This window comes from Branchiostoma belcheri, unplaced genomic scaffold (genome assembly GCF_001625305.1).
Source record: "Branchiostoma belcheri isolate BF01 breed outbred unplaced genomic scaffold, Haploidv18h27 scaffold146, whole genome shotgun sequence".
NCBI lineage: Eukaryota > Metazoa > Chordata > Leptocardii > Amphioxiformes > Branchiostomatidae > Branchiostoma > Branchiostoma belcheri.
Genome location: NW_017802891.1, coordinates 108,569 through 124,697, shown reverse-complemented (window position 1 = coordinate 124,697; position 16,129 = coordinate 108,569). Strand labels below are relative to the sequence as shown.

The 16,129-nt window shown below is 40.8% G+C and overlaps 1 protein-coding gene across 1 annotated transcript; it reads left to right on the top strand.

Moving 5' to 3' along the window:
• Positions 1-1,264: 1,264 nt before the first annotated feature.
• LOC109465029 lies at positions 1,265-6,721 on the top strand. Its single transcript, XM_019762152.1, has 4 exons — positions 1,265-2,681; positions 2,940-3,031; positions 3,166-3,272; positions 3,478-6,721. The coding sequence occupies exons 1-4, from the start codon at positions 1,971-1,973 to the stop codon at positions 6,372-6,374; spliced, it is 3,807 nt and encodes a 1,268-aa protein (XP_019617711.1). The 5' UTR covers positions 1,265-1,970; the 3' UTR covers positions 6,375-6,721.
• The last annotated feature ends 9,408 nt before the right edge of the window (positions 6,722-16,129 follow it).

Here is a 16,129-nt window from a genome sequence, read left to right as displayed (position 1 = left end):
TGCTCAAGTCTGTTACAAAGTACAATTTAAGTGCTCGGTAAACACGGTGGTAAAATCTGGGCTGAAAAGTTCCCACATGTCATAGAACCCGAACTGTGTTCGATCGTGTTCGATCTGGGGAATTCGAATCGAACCCGCGTTCTATTTCGGGGTCACCTGCGGTCATTTACTATACAGCGGCAAAACAAGCCTTTCTACCTCCGTGCTTTGCAACAGATAAAAAACAACACTTTTCTATAGATACAAACAGTTTCCTGGACAGTACATGTCCGCTATTATTTTTGGTGGACATGTAACATGTAGCGAAGCTACTGTCGTATCCTTGAGTGACCTTGAATACTGTAATGATTCTTTACGCCAGTATGAATAACACAATGCACACTTTCTGGCGATATGACATGTCTCCAAAACTCGTTCAAACCTGGAAACATGGAGAGTCAAACATACCCCATTTACGGCTCAAAATGACTGTAACGGTTGTCCCGAAAATCGTGTTTTAGGGATTTTTGAAAAATGGCCTCAATTTTGAATTATGGGTAATTTAGTGAGAAAAATGTCAAAAAATGCCATTTTTTCACCAATATGTCGACAAAAACTAGACTTAAAATCAGAAATTAAAAAATCCCTAAAACACGATTTTTTGTCTTATTCCTAGTCTGCGAAAAATATAAAAATCGGGGATCTGGGGTAATATACGTAGCCAGGTTTGAACGATGTTTGCCTAAAAACGTGATATGACTTGTGCTCGAAAACCCGAAAATAATCGTCTTTCTGAGCGAAATTTTAAAAAATCATTGATTTAACATAAAAAGCTAACATTTAAAGGATGTTAAGACAATAATTTCATTTTAATTTGACGAAATTTACCCCTAAATATTATTTGTGTATTTTCAAATATTTTACGGGTAGTCCAAAACAGGCCAAAATAGCGTGTTGTAACCCGATACCTTTTAGAACGCGCATAGCAATGGGAAAGAATGCCGTAGTGACAGACCGCCGTGAAACGTTATCTCTCTCTCTCTCTCTCTCTCTCTCTCTCTCTCTTTCTCTTTATCTCTGTCTTTCTGTATATCTCTCTTCGGTCAAGGATATAATACTTGAAACAGAACGCAATGCTTTCTGATAACCTTAAATTTGATGTGGCTTCGCCAACGCTTTATTTTAGAGCAAAGCACTCCAGTCACACCAGTTTATTTTGAAATCATTGTTATTGGTATCAAAAGTCAGCACCAATTGCAATAAGTACTTTTTATGTTTTATCGTTTGTACCATGACAACTTGTTTGTGTTAATTCTACAGCTGTTTGTTGAGTAAACATACGTCATCATCCCACCCACCAGGACCACAGCTAGCTTTCACAAACGCAATACGCCAACAACCTACCCTTTATTCACGTCGAACGGCCGACTAGTCTGCGGGCTCGAATGGCAGTAATACGCCCGGTTGTCTCTAGATCATCGCGGACGATGTTAACCGATCACCGAGCCCCGCCTAGTTGGAATACTTTGATAGGGTAGAGGTGATTAGGGGGGCGAAAACTACGTTCGACAGTCTGACGATTTAGAACTGTGTTGACCTTACGGAAGATCAATAAGTACGACCAAAGTTCGCCGACTGTATAACGCCGGCTTAAGGGGGCGTAAGATGTAAAATGTAGCATTTTAGGCCTTAGGGGCAGTGGGCTGTTAATCCACTGTGTCTAGGGTACGGTATTGGAAGGCGTCCACTGAATTCTACTTACCCAAGTCAGGTACCCATTTTGCATCTTAGTGGATTGAGGAAAGTTAAGGAAAGTACGTTTCCCAAAGACACAATGTCTAGCGAGATATCGACCTTATAGGGGACATGGTTGTTGCTGAAGTGGGTGTGCACCTGTAAGTACTAACAGTAGTCTATGACAGGGCACTAACTAGAAGTTGGTAACACGAAAGTACAAAGTGCGCTAAAATACCTTCATCTAATGAAACAGCATGGCAAACACACAAACTATGCTGTCCACAGTGGTGGAAGAATTTCGGGAACTGGATTTTATCTTTCAAAGTGGTTCTGATCTGGACGTTGTAGAGAGGGGATACGCACGGAAGTTGTTTCAGGGTATAAGTAATCAAATTGAAATTTTAGAATGTGAAGCATTGAAAGGTCTTGGAGATCTGTACCTGCACAAAGCAAAGATGAACAAGCATAAGGCAAAGAACTTCCAGAAAGCCTGCTCGTTGTACATGGAACTCTTACGGTATTACACAAGTACTGAGGAGAAGCAAGTTGTACAGCATCGCATCAGGTATGCAGAGAAATGCACCAAACTGTTCTATGACCAAAACGTTATAAACGCGTGTGCAACGAATACAGAAAATACCACATTGGCTGTGTCCATGACCCTTCACGAAATGAACAAGGCGTCCAAGTTGAAAGGACATGGTACGATGCCCTTGGTGCAAGGTTATACAAATTATTTAGTGAAAGCAATCGTGAAAGGAAACAAACGTATGGAAATAGAATCATTAAAGAGTCTCGGAGATCTGTACTTAGAAAAGGGAAGGGTTAGCAATGACGAGGCAGCGTTCAGTAAATCAGCCAGTCTGTACCGAGCGGCGCTGGACCGCTGTGAAGATTCAGATGGCAGAGAAACTCTGAAGCACCGCATCAAGTACGCGGAAAAGGTTAAGGAACAACAATGCAAGGTTAGCAAAATTATGCTTTTCATATAAAATTTAGTTTTTGCGCATATGACATTTTTGGCTTGTAGCACAAATATGTAGTTTAAACGTCATTTTTATGCGACTGATAAAATAATAAACCGTTGTCCTTTTCAAAATGCATATGTTCAGTATATTTAATTGACGGTTAGAAATCCTAGGTTTCGTTACATGCTACATTGTTACATGAGTATTGGTTGCAGATCTGAGCTAAGTTTCCATCTATATTATCTTTTTTTCCAGAAGGCAAAGAAATGCCGAGAAATGGGACGAACAAGGAACAAGAAAGTTGGAAACAGCAGTGAAGAAAAACAGCTAGAGGAGGTCACAGACAGGTTTGTGCGCTGTTTTCTTTAGTATGCATCGTCAAGGTTAGATAGATATTCAGAAGTACATTTTAAGTCTCACTTATTGTATGGAATAAAGTTACGGTATCCCGATAACGTCAACAAATGTGCCTTTTCTGTAGTACGTACGAAGACCAGCTGCAGAAGGGCTGCAGGGCCCTGCAGACAGGAGACCTGGACACGGCAGAAAAACACTTTGCAGCTGCACTCAAGGTCATTCATGTGAAAGGTAGGAGTTTTACATGTCACTTGGTGACTGCCTAGACTTTATAACAGCTACGTTAGTGAAGTCAATATAACAAAAGTGACACAAGTGTCTACCTGTGTGTAACACACTATGTCAGCTAACCGGCAAATGAGCCTTTGAAACAAAACTTTCTTGGGGCTAGCAAACAACGTTTACAACGATCGTTTGATATTATGTTACAATGCAGGTCAGCATCTGAAAGAGGCAGAGCCCCTATGCAAGCTAGGTGATATCTACCTGAAGAGAGGAGAGAAGTCAAAAGACGGAGGTGACTTCACCAAGGCTGCAGCACTCAGTAACGCAGCACTGGTGAGATCAAAGACAGAGGATATGGAGAGTATTAAGCAAACAATCCAAAAAATAACACAATCATTTGTTGAAAACGTCCTGTGTATGGAACAAACGGTACCCACGGATGACATAGAGAAACACAAATCGGCGTTAACAGAATGGCGCTGTTATGTGGAAGAAGAGATCAAAAGAATTGAACAGCAGATAGATCCTTATATTCTGGATGACAACGACCCAAAAATAACGGAAGTAGAGAAGAAGAGAGTGGAAGCAATCAAAGCCTTGTTCGACACTATTGTTCAGCAGAGAAGAACATTCATAACTGACCTTGTAGATGAGTGTATAGAGGTAATGGGGCCCCCTCCCTGTAACTACGCCATGATAGGACTTGGTTCTCAGGCCACAGGTTTGGTAACACCATTCTCTGATCTGGAGTTTGCTATTTTGATAGAGGAGGAAACAGAAATGAGTGTGAAGTATTTTCAAAGTCTCACACATTACCTTCATCTAAAAGTGATCAATCTTGGGGAAACCATTCTCCCGGCCATGGCGATCAAGTCTCTCAATGACTTCGATTCAGATAACAAGCTGGACAACTGGTTCTACGACTCTGTAACACCCCGTGGTTTTTCGTTCGATGGAGCCATGCCACTTGCATGTAAAACCCCACTTGGAAGAGGTAAAACATGTCTCCTTATTCGCACACCATGTCGCTTGGCCAAATATCTTGAAGATGACGTAAAGCTACATCTGAAGAAAGGCTACCACCTGGCGAGTGTGTTGGGAAATGTCTCATTAATTGCTGGAGAACAAGGCTTGGTCGGCAAATACACTGTTGCATGGAGTCAGCAACTGAAGAAAAATGGAAGTGAAATTGCTAGGTTACTAGCAAACACTATGTTAATGGAAAATACCAAGACTATTGAAATGCAGAATCCGACTGCCCAAATGCTGAATGTAAAGAAAGAAATGTATCGCTTTTCAAGCCTTGCTGTATCTTGTTGGGCACTGCTCTGTGACATACAGCCCACCACAATCTGGGAGACTATTCAACAAATGTATAAAAAGGGTGCCATTAGTGATAAGAACGCACATCACTTAATGGTTCTGGTCAGTATCTCAGCAGAACTGAGGTTGCGAACTTACATGAACAACCGTGGTCAGGTGGAAAACATGTCAGTCTTGTCGTCAATGTCAACCAATGATGACGTTGAGGAAAAAACTAAGAAGATCTTTCACTTCTCTAATGTGAAACAGCTCATGAGATACTACTACACGGCAACACCTTTGAAGTACTTAGTTTCGCAACTTAGCAACAGTCAACCAGTAAAAGAGCCCTCGACTCTATTCGACAACTCTTTAATGCTACAAGCAGATGTATACGAAAGTTTGTGCGACTACAACCAATCAAAGACATGCATTGAACAGGCACTTGAAAGAGCGTTATCAACACACGGAAGGGGTGCGATTCACCCTCACATTGCCGGGTTGCTTAACAAGTTAGGTAACGCCTGGGGTAACCTTGGTGATATCAGAAAAGCCGTCAGCTATCATCAACAGTCCCTACAAATGAAGCGGAGTATCTATGGTGAGGACGTCGCACACCCTGACATCGCCGGGTCACTTAGTAACTTATGTCAGGGGTGGAGGGAACTTGGTGATTACAGAAAGGCCATTAGTTATAATGAACAGTCACTAGAGATGAGGCAGACTATCTATGGTGAGGGCATCGCACATCCTGACATCGCTGGGTCACTTAGCAGCTTGGGTCTGGCTTGGAGTCATCTTGGTGATCATAAAAAGTCCGTAAGCTATCATGAACTGTCACTAAAGATGAAGCGAATTATCTATGGTGAGGACATCGCGCATCCTGGCACCGCCTCGTCACTTAACAACTTGGGTAACGCCTGGAGGGAAATTGGTGATCACAGAAAGGCCGTCAGCTGTCATGAACAGGCACTAGAGATGTGGAGGAGTATCTATGGTGGGGGCATCGCACATCCTCACATCGCCTCATCACTAGGCAACTTGGGTAACACCTGGAGTGACCTAGGTGATCACAGAAAGGCTATCAGCTATCACGAACAGGAAATACAGATGATGCGGAGTATCTATGGTGAGGGCATCGCACATCCTAACATCGCCTCGTCACTTAACAACTTGGGGAACCGCTGGGGTGCCCTTGGTGATTACAGGAAGGCCGTCAGCTATCATGGACAGGCACTAGCGATGAGACGTCTAATCTACGGTGAGGTCATTGAACATCCTGACATCGCAGGGTCACTTGGCAACTTGGGCTGCGACTGGAGTGGCCTTTGTAATCACAGAAATGCCGTTAGCTATCATGAACAGGCACTACAGATGATGCGAAGCATCTATGGCGAGGGGATCGCACATCCTCACATCGCCTCGTCCCTTAGCAACTTGGGTGCCGCCTGGAGTCAACTTGGGGATCACAGAAAGGCCGCCAGCTATTTTGAACAGGCACTAGAGATGTGGCGAAGTGTCTATGATAAAAACATAGAACATCCTGACATCGCCACGTCACTGAGCAACTTGGGCACCGCCTTTGGAAACTTACGTTATTACAGAAAGGCCGTTAGCTACTTTGAACAGTCACTAGAGATGAGTCAGAGTATCTTTGGTGAGGGCATCCCACATCCTGACATTGCGAACTCACTACTCAATCTGTATGTTGCCTGGGTCATCCTTGGTGATCACAGCAAAGCCGCCTCTTATTATGCTAAGTTAACACGTATGGAACAAATGATTGAAGAGAGTTCGAGACACTGACATTGCCACTCTTCTGAATTACGTTTCATGTCCCATGAATTTAACAGAAAGCAATTAAAAAGTTTTTCTAAAGAATGATTGTAAACTATGATGGTTTTCTTTTGTTAATAAACGAACTTACTACTTACTACTACTAAACGAAATATGCACCTATTTTAATGCTGAGCAAAGCTTTGCTGTCATATTTTGTTTGTTTTAAATATTGTAAGGTCTATCACTGCCATGTACATTTGTATACCTACCTTTGAAGAACACCTTACTGTGCTACTCTAATCTTTCAGTCCAGTAGTAGAGTCCGAAGAACCACGGCGCCCTCTGCTACCGTTTGTTAACAGCTTATTATTCTCTGACCAGGATGGCACACATAATGACACACAGACTTGGCATTGCGGACACACGTGTATTGACTCTGCTCCGTGTACATTCAGAGTGACCCCTGGAGGGGTCAGTGCGCATGTGCGCAGTAACTTTGGCGGGAAACCATAGATGTAACACTCACAACACAGCATATCATACTATATGTCCAATATACCTCATTTATGCTCTATAACATATTTTACGTCTTGTTCTCCTATCAGATCGATGGCAATTTGCTGGAGCTCCTCCGAAAATTGCACAGTTGTTTTCGACTATTCAGCACATGTGACGTGAAGAATATTTACACAATGGACAAAGAACGTCTGTTTGATGTTCCAACCAGACCTAGAATTAAGCTATCTAATGTAATGCGCCTTGGGTGACTTCACATAAACACGGCCTAAGTAAACGGAAGTGGCAACAAATTGTTGATGTAAACAAACCTCAGTATATACTCGAAAAGGTCCTTTATCTAATGGTAAATTTACCCAATGTACTGAATTATACGTATATTCTAATAGCAAGAAACTGCACCATTAAATGTTTTGAAGCCATCTTCACCTTGGTATTAGTCGAGTCAATCATCATTTCTTATGCCATAGCCACCTGGCGATGTAGTTTTGAAGTGCAGTACTATTCAATTCAGGTGACGACTAAGTTAACGACAACAAATGACCCTTGACCACCGAGAGGAAGATAAGCAGGTTGATTTACCAGTCACTGCTTGGTAGTCCGATGAAACAGAACCAGGTGACGTCATAGTACATTGGATAACAAGCCTGCACTGCACGAAATGGCCTCGGATTATAGCAAATCCTGAAGATCCGAAATCGTGCATCATGACGGATACGTAGCAAATCCGGAGAAATCCGCAATCCTTACTAGAATACGAAGTAGCACTGCAGATCCGACAATTCCGGCACCGTATACGTCCGGATCTTTAAGAAATCACAGATACAAATTTGATATTCGCAAGGAACCTTCTTTCTCGGATATGTTATAACAAGGACGTTCAACACATAAGTTCGGTTTTCGGGGGAGTCTGGAGTTGCCTCGGATCCTGACAGATACAATAAATACCCATCATGTCGTCATACATGTACTACCACAGATTTCAGCAAATCCGCCTGCCGGGCATTAAACGGATTCTAAAATAACCCACAGGGCACTGCTGCTTTGGACTCTCCCGCAGATTCCGAACAAGATACCAGAAGCGGGATTTCGCGGATCTCACTTCCGCAGATCTGAACAAGATACCAGAAGCGGGATCTCGCTTCCACAAATCTGAAAGTGATTTGCAGCAACGGGATTTTGCGGATCTCAGAATTTCGTACTGCTATGGATTCCTGGTCCCACAGATCCGATAAAGGTACCAAAAGCAGAATTTTACGGATCACGGTTCTGCAGATCCGAAAACGATACCAGAAGCGGGATTTTGCGGATCTATCTTCAACAGATCCGAAGATACCAGAAACGCAGAGATTTTTTGTGAATTTCGCACTTGACTGACTCTTACTATGGATTCGCATGGATTCCAAGTTTCACAGATCCGAAAAAGATACCAGATGCAGATTCGCTTCCACAGATCCCAACAGATCCCACTTGGCATCCATACATATGACCTCATATGGATTACGAATCCCGCAGATCCGAAAAAGATACCAGAAGAGGAATTTTTCTGATCTCGCTTGCACGAAATCTGGAATTTACCAAACTTATATAGCATGGGTAATACTATCTTTCCGAGTTATATTATACAATCTGCATCCCTTATAAATCGTGTACCTAACACATACATGTAACTTTCTTGAGGAACCTCTGATTGGCCAGCTAGCGTACGCATGCGTACCGTGTTGGCGGTTAGAATGAAAACCGTTAGGAAAGTTGGCTTCGAAGCAGGGAAATGCTAGAGAGAAATCAGGCGTTTGCATCGCTTTTTTTCGTGATACCATGATGACATAACTAGTCTACCATGATCGGCCATCGAGTTTGGACAGGATTGATAGTGTTTGGACAGGAGGGGGATGTGATGTCAATTCAAACGCCAAGAATAGTGACGTTGGTAGCAAACTTCGGCGCCCCCTCCCCCTTGCACGGCGGCCCTGCACACTTGATCCAACACTGGCGAGCGTTTGGTAAGTTCAGTTATCGTACCTATTTGGTTATTGATATGTCGCTGCTAGAAACATTATAAAATGTCTCTAACTAACCTGCCCCCTTATAGATGAAAGGCTTTTAGGGGCTTGTCTTTGTAGGGTAGCAACTTGTTCATACTTTCTAACGGTCAAATTATAGGCATTGGTGCCGGGCCAATCTCGTCTTGACAAAAATAGGGAGCACTTTAAAAAAAGTGTTCAGTATTTTCATTGTATTCAGGTATAGTCGATTTGTCAATTCCTTTATTATATGTCTGGTGGAAATTTTGATCAAGTTATATGTTACTTTTTGTCCATTGAAGATGCCCAAGTTTTCTGACAAATGTAATTTGCAAATAGCAGGGAGTACTACAGGCGGAGCCTCCTCATCTCGAAGACGTTATAAAGGCATGGGACACGTTTTGTCACCTGTGTATTTGTTTACCTTTTTATACCTCCAGGATGTATGTGACAAGGTTTTGCTAGTCTGTCTTATGATGTATTAAATGATCAATGGATTTTTTGCCAACAGAAACTGGATCATCGCCTTGAAGGTGAAGAAACCATACAGTAAGCGGCTCAAGCTGCAGGGCATACTGAGTCCGGAGTACATGTCACCAGACGAGTCAGTTTATGATGGAAATGGAAATCTTTTTTTTACTAAGGCCATTCTTTGGCTGCCCAAATCTACAACATACAAAAGTGAGCTGGACCCAAAATATGAAACTTCATACTAAAGTGAACAGGTAAAACGGCAAACGTGAACAAAGAGGGTACCTGGCCCAGTGACCCTTCTTCCACTTCGAAGTCTAAAAATCCCATCTTAAGAGTTAAATGAATGGATTTCTAAATGTTAACTTAGATTTAGTATTATTTCTGGTGAATTTTCTGAGGCCAGTGAAACTCGTTTTCCATGATTTGTGTACGAATATGTTCCCCAAGTTCACTCTTTGGGGGTAACTTTTCAGTGGACAGAAATGTTTGTTACAGTTTTTGTTAGTTCACTATGATTTGTGTATGGATATGTACCCCAAGTGTAAAGGCATAGCACACTATTTTAGGGTATAACGTTGGACAGAAATGTTTATTACAGTTTTTGTTTGTTTACTATGACCTCAAGTGTAAAGGCATAGCTTACTGTTAGGGGGTAACGTTGGACAGAAATGTTTATTACAGTTTTTGTTTGTTTACTATGACCTCAAGTGTAAAGGCATAGCTTACTGTTAGGGTGTAACGTTGGACAGAAATGTTTGTTACAGTTTTTGTTTGTTTACTATGACCTCAAGTGTAAAGGCATAGCTCACTGTTAGGGGTTAACGTTGGACAGAAATGTTTGTTACAGTTTTTGTAAGTGGTAACTATGTACCCCAAATATAAGCACTTATGAGTGGTAATTGAACACGATATGTTTCAGGCAAAACTGTGTATTGATGATAAACTATTTAGTTGCAGGAGCTCCTATTAAGCCTGTACGTATCCGAATGTATCCTGAATGGGAATATGGTAAAGGTATTAAAGTTCAAATCCTGAGGTACGCATTTGTCAGGGGTCATTTCTGTACGAATCCCGGGCAAATCCGAGCGTATTCTGTGTGGAATATATACTATAAGAATCCCGTTTTTCGGATTTGTACGGAATAGGTTCCGGATAGCAGTAACCGATGTTTCGGATTTTCTGGCGGATTCCATTCTGATCCGTCAGTATCCGCTTGTATCTGTCAGCAATTCCGGAAAATCCCGGTACGCATCTGCCAAGATCCAAATTCTTCTCTGTGCGTATCCTGGCAAAATCCGAACGTATTCCGTGTGGAATATTTACTACAAGGATCCCGTTTTTCGGATTTGTACGGAATAGGTTCCGGATTGCAGTAACCGATTTTTCGGATTTTCTGGCGGATTCCATTCTGATCCGTCAGTATCCGCTTGTATCTGCGAAAAATACGGACAAATCCCGGTACGCATCTGCTAGGATCCGAGGCCATTTCGTGCAGTGCTGCCTTCAAAATTACTCCGACATGGCGGCGACGGTCTTTGTAGCAGTCTGTATGTGCCTGGTCCAGCTGTCATTAGGTACGTTAGATTCTAAACGAAAGTCATGTAACATTATATGTGATTCGTGCAAAGTGAATTTCTCGTTGTGAATGTCATCCATGGAAATACATAGCTGCAAAGGCTTTCGATTATTAAATGCAGACTGCCTTAGTTGGTTGAAATTTACCAGTTTGTCCTAACCGTTTGTTACCAGGGTTGATCAAAACGTTCTCGGCCCCACCTAGAAGAAAGAGGTGAAACTCCCATTCTGGGTTATAGCTGTATACTATGACGTCTTACATCACTGCCCGTAGAAAAATGCAACTTTTGATATTCATCAATTTGCACGTGATGCCCCGTGAAATTGGGGCTGGTGAGGGCAAAATCACTCAATGCTCGTGCTGTGTTACGATGTATACAACTTAGGTCACAGACCAAAACAATCTTTGGCCTTAACTGCCGTACGTATTCTGTGACATTATACTTTTTTTTCTCTTTTAATTCCTTGTTTAATTATATTTCAGTCCATACCATGGTATGGATGAAATATATTGTGTTCTCTGGTGTTTCTTCTCCTCCTTCTCCTCCTGCCAAACAGTCAAAGGGATTCAACTCCGCCATCATTCAGCCAAATGACTTGAAATTTGGCATGGAGGTAGAGTGGACCAATACCCCCAGGCGTTTTTTTCATTTTTTTGATACATGCCTTTGAAAAATTTTTATGAAGGTTTTTTGGGGCATTTTTCGCCAAAAAATGGATTTTTGGATCCTGAGCCCTGGTTTTACAACCAAATGATCTGAAATTCGGTATAAGGGTACCTTGAACATGTGTCTACAGAATAGCAGTCACATATTTGGCATACACCACTTCCAAATGACTCATTTGGAGGACTTTAATGGCTATTTTCAGCAAAAAAAGGGCCAAAAGCGCTGTACCCGTTCCATGTTCTATCTAAAGAATGGCCGGTTCCATCCATGGAACACGTGTTCCATTGCGGGTTACCTGAGGTCACATTGCACGTAAGTCATGCGGAATGACCCACACATTCAATTTTATGTGCCTAAGACCTTCAAAATGTATCAAATCTCATCATTGTTAGTATTTGCATACCTGTAATAAGACTAGTAAAGCTTTCGAGATTCAATGTGCTTGATCTTGCATCTTTGTTCTCAATTACATACCTACTACTACTACTGTATATAATTCATTTATTTGAGAATCTTTGCCAGTTTTACACTGGGGTAAGTTTGGAATAGTCCACTTTTGCGTGGGAGGGAGATGGACTGAAATATGCTGTATTTGCTCCCAAGCAAATGTCGGCCTCTCTAGTGTTATATTGATGTTTTCTTTGACATCCATTGCGTATCATTTTGGCTCCAAAAATTTTAAGTACATTAAATGAAATTGTCATTTATTTCATTATATTTTTCCATAATCTTACATTTCTGACGTTTATTATCGATAGTATGTGGGCCACAGGAGGCGCGCTCAGTTTGTGACTCCACACAAAATACCAGAATGTAAACAAACATGGCTGACAGCGGTGTTTCCAGCTTCAAAACATACTCATGCGGCGTAATATTTTGGCCACACCACTTGCTGAAATGAGCTACGGAACGTGTTGTTAAGCATAAAAGCTCGTATTTAGTAGCAAGAATTCGAAGGCCCCAGTGAAACCATGATGTATACAAGTGACGGCGTTAGTTTTCAAAGGGTTTTATTATCTCGAATGAAAAAAAAAGTTGTCACGTTGTGTTTACCTTTACTTACCTTTGTGTTTATGCCATGCTGTTGAACCGTATTCAAGCGGGGAGGGGGGTGGGGTGTCGGACTGAGCGACCTGTACTAGAAACACCGAACATGGTGATTTTTCCTAGAATACATCGGTCATTTATTTAATATGAGTGAGTTGGAATATTAATTGGCATGTTGCCATGACGGCGGGTTTCTGAAAAAAATGTGCCAATTTCAGTAACTTCAATTTAACCCTCAAACACCGAACGGGGTCAATTTGGACCCCAGGCGTATATTTTTATGTGCTATTTGAATTTTTTTCATTTAAAAAAAATTCCTCCCGTGACTTTGTCGATAAACATCTTCTACAAGTTCTCCTAAATTTTTTTGGAGATCGGCACAAATTTATAAAAATAACAACAGAAGTCTTATGTAAGACCATCTGGACCAAACGGACCCCAGCCATATATTTGCACATTCCTACGCACAAAATTGTTCGGATGTCCTCAATATGTCTTCAAGGAAGCATTATTGCTTTAATATTATGCAGTTCGCCAAGTAACTTCAACCTCACAAAATAGATCATCAGGTTTTCAGATGTTTGACAATTTGTCAATCATATGAGGTCAAAGGTCAACCCCATGTTCATGCCTGCAGGCCTCATCCTATTTTTGCACAAATTATGATAATGAGTTGGAATTTTTTAACACTTAATCATGCCAAAATATACCTCTTACTATAGTTTAACCAATATATGTGCAAAGATCACTGAAAGAATGCAGAACGGAATATACATTCAAAGAAACCAAATGGGGTCCATTTGGACCCCGTTCGGGCATTAACGTGACAAAAAAGTTCGGGTGTTTGAGGGTTAAACAATAAGCATGCTTTTTAAACTTACGAAATTCCATGTGATTATTCTATTTTTTTTTTGAGGGGGAGGGGAATTTTCATTATCGATTAGTTATAATCCATGCTAACTTAATGAAGTGATTTGTTAACATATAAGCTAGCTTGTGAACCATATCAGTTGTACCCTGACTAGGGTAAATATTAGAAATTAGGACGAAATAACGCAGAGAAACGTTCATTCTTAGTGAAATGGCTATGGGGTCATTTTGTGTCATTATTTAGCAGATTACATGTCTAATGCTTTTTTTGACAAAGGTCAAGACCCATGTGAGAGTCCTGTCTTCCAGAACGGGATGGTGTTCGAGGCTCTTATGGAGAACAGCCCGGATAGTAAGTAGTAAGATTTTCTTGTTTTGTTACTTGTGGTTTTAATAACGCAAGTCAAGTGTTTTGCAATTCTAGTAAAATCACACTGAACAAATGGCAATTTTCCTGATCGCATACCGAACATTATCAAAAAACGCAAGTATGTCAACATACAAAAAAATATACAGGGCCACAACATATAGGATACAGGAAAAAAAAGTTGAGGAAAAATACTCCATTGGGTGATACACTTAGGGGTACATCGTGTTCCTTTATCAAATCAAATCTTTATTAAGAATTAACTTTGCAGACGTGCCGAATTTCTTCGGACACAACTAAATTGTGTTCACATTTTACAGATACGTAGATTATAAGCATATGAACATTGACATAATTACTATATATATATATTCAAATTCAATTTAGGTATCAGCATTCTGTGAATCTATAAAAACGGTTCTCTTGTCTTAACGACGACCATTGTGTCGAACATGTAATTTGCCGGGACGACAGTCGGAATGAACCAGACAATAGAACTGACTCTGCAGGACTCCGCTGACAGGGACTGGGGCCTGCTGATAGAGGAACTTCAACAGCTCAGACTCTCACTTAATGGAAATGTTTTGGACAGAGATGTACGTTTTCACGTTAATCATATTCAAACATGTGGGACAAATTTGTACTTTGTACCTTGAAGCAAATGAAAATCTGACTGCAATAAAGAATTATAATTTGAAATAATGATTCCTTTGATGCTGTTTTTTTAACAGGGGGTTTCGGGCATTCGTGATCTTAGATTCATTGTTATGTGCAGGTTTTTGGCCACGGACGCAATGGTAAGTGTGTTTTGTTTTTTCATCTCTTTTTGTCAATGGTAACTTTCTCAAGAATAACGTATTTGGTAAAACGAATTCTTGATGAACCCACTATGTCCCTTCCTGACATTAAAACAAGTCCACGAAATCAAATCCAGAGATTTAAAACCTATAGATTACAAATGGTTGACAACTGATAATAACTTACATTGATTACGAATTATAACCCAAACAAAATTTTTCCTCCCAGCCTTACTTTTGCGACGAGCTTTGTCTCCATGCCCATCATTATCCATATCTAACAATGTTTGATGCCATGTAACAAACTATTCTTCTACCATCTTTTTTCTACCATCTTTTTTCTTATTTACGTCTCGTTGCTAAGTGCCGGAATAAATCCTACAGCTAGCTTGTTATTTTTTCTTCTTCTTTATACCCTAACAATGGATTTTGACATAACTTACACCGTTATTCAACGATAGATTGTATATTTCATTTTATGATTGGTACACATACCTGGTGATTACAATAAACGACACAATATGAATCAACTGAAATGTGATATCTTGAAACCTATATCTATAGGCTTGTATGACATGACCAAGTACAAGATACTTCCAACTCTAAAACCCAAACATACTATGTACCCCCCCCGCCCCCACTAAATACTTCAATCCTGATTGAATCCCAATTTGTTTTATGATCATTACGTCGCCATGACGCCTTCCCTACAGGTGGACAACAGTATTATAGCAGTAGTTCTGGACCTGAATGATAACAGACCAACCTTTGTCGGCGAGCCATATACCCAGGAGGTCACAGAGGTACAGAGTACAAGGCAATCCTTACTGTTTTTGTTGAATGCCTTTTTATACCTTCTTCAACATAAGCCGAAGATTTGTAAAGTGTATAGTACGTGTTTTGGCCATTTCATTATTCTTGTAGCATGTCCGACTCTCCCTAAGGGCCACAATGTAGATACTGTTATTAATGTTTGTTTTTGATAGCAAGCTCTCAGTAGACTTTTTCATGTCTCCTATTGCATTGATTTTTTTCGGACGTTCTCCCGGGTAAAGATAGTGAAAGCTATTTAATTTTTTTTCTCCAGCTTACTCCTGTAGGGTCAACCATTCTCCGAGGGTTGACAGCTATAGACCTGGATTTTAGTGAGGTATGAACTAAATGTTAAATAATAGTGATCTCACTAGCACATTACGAAAAGTCAAGAGTGGCATTTTTTGGTTGACCTTTTTTTAAAAAAAGGAATCTGTCAGTCTTGATTTTAATAACACAGAAACTGTTATATCTTTACATATAATTTGAATATGATTTTCAGGGCCCAAATGAGTTCTTCCAGAACCATCGTATAACCAGAAAACTTCGAATTCGATTGTATCAATGACAAAATTTTGTCTCGCTGATGATCGTAGATTGCGGAGAAATCTACCGAAGCTCCAAAGGCGTC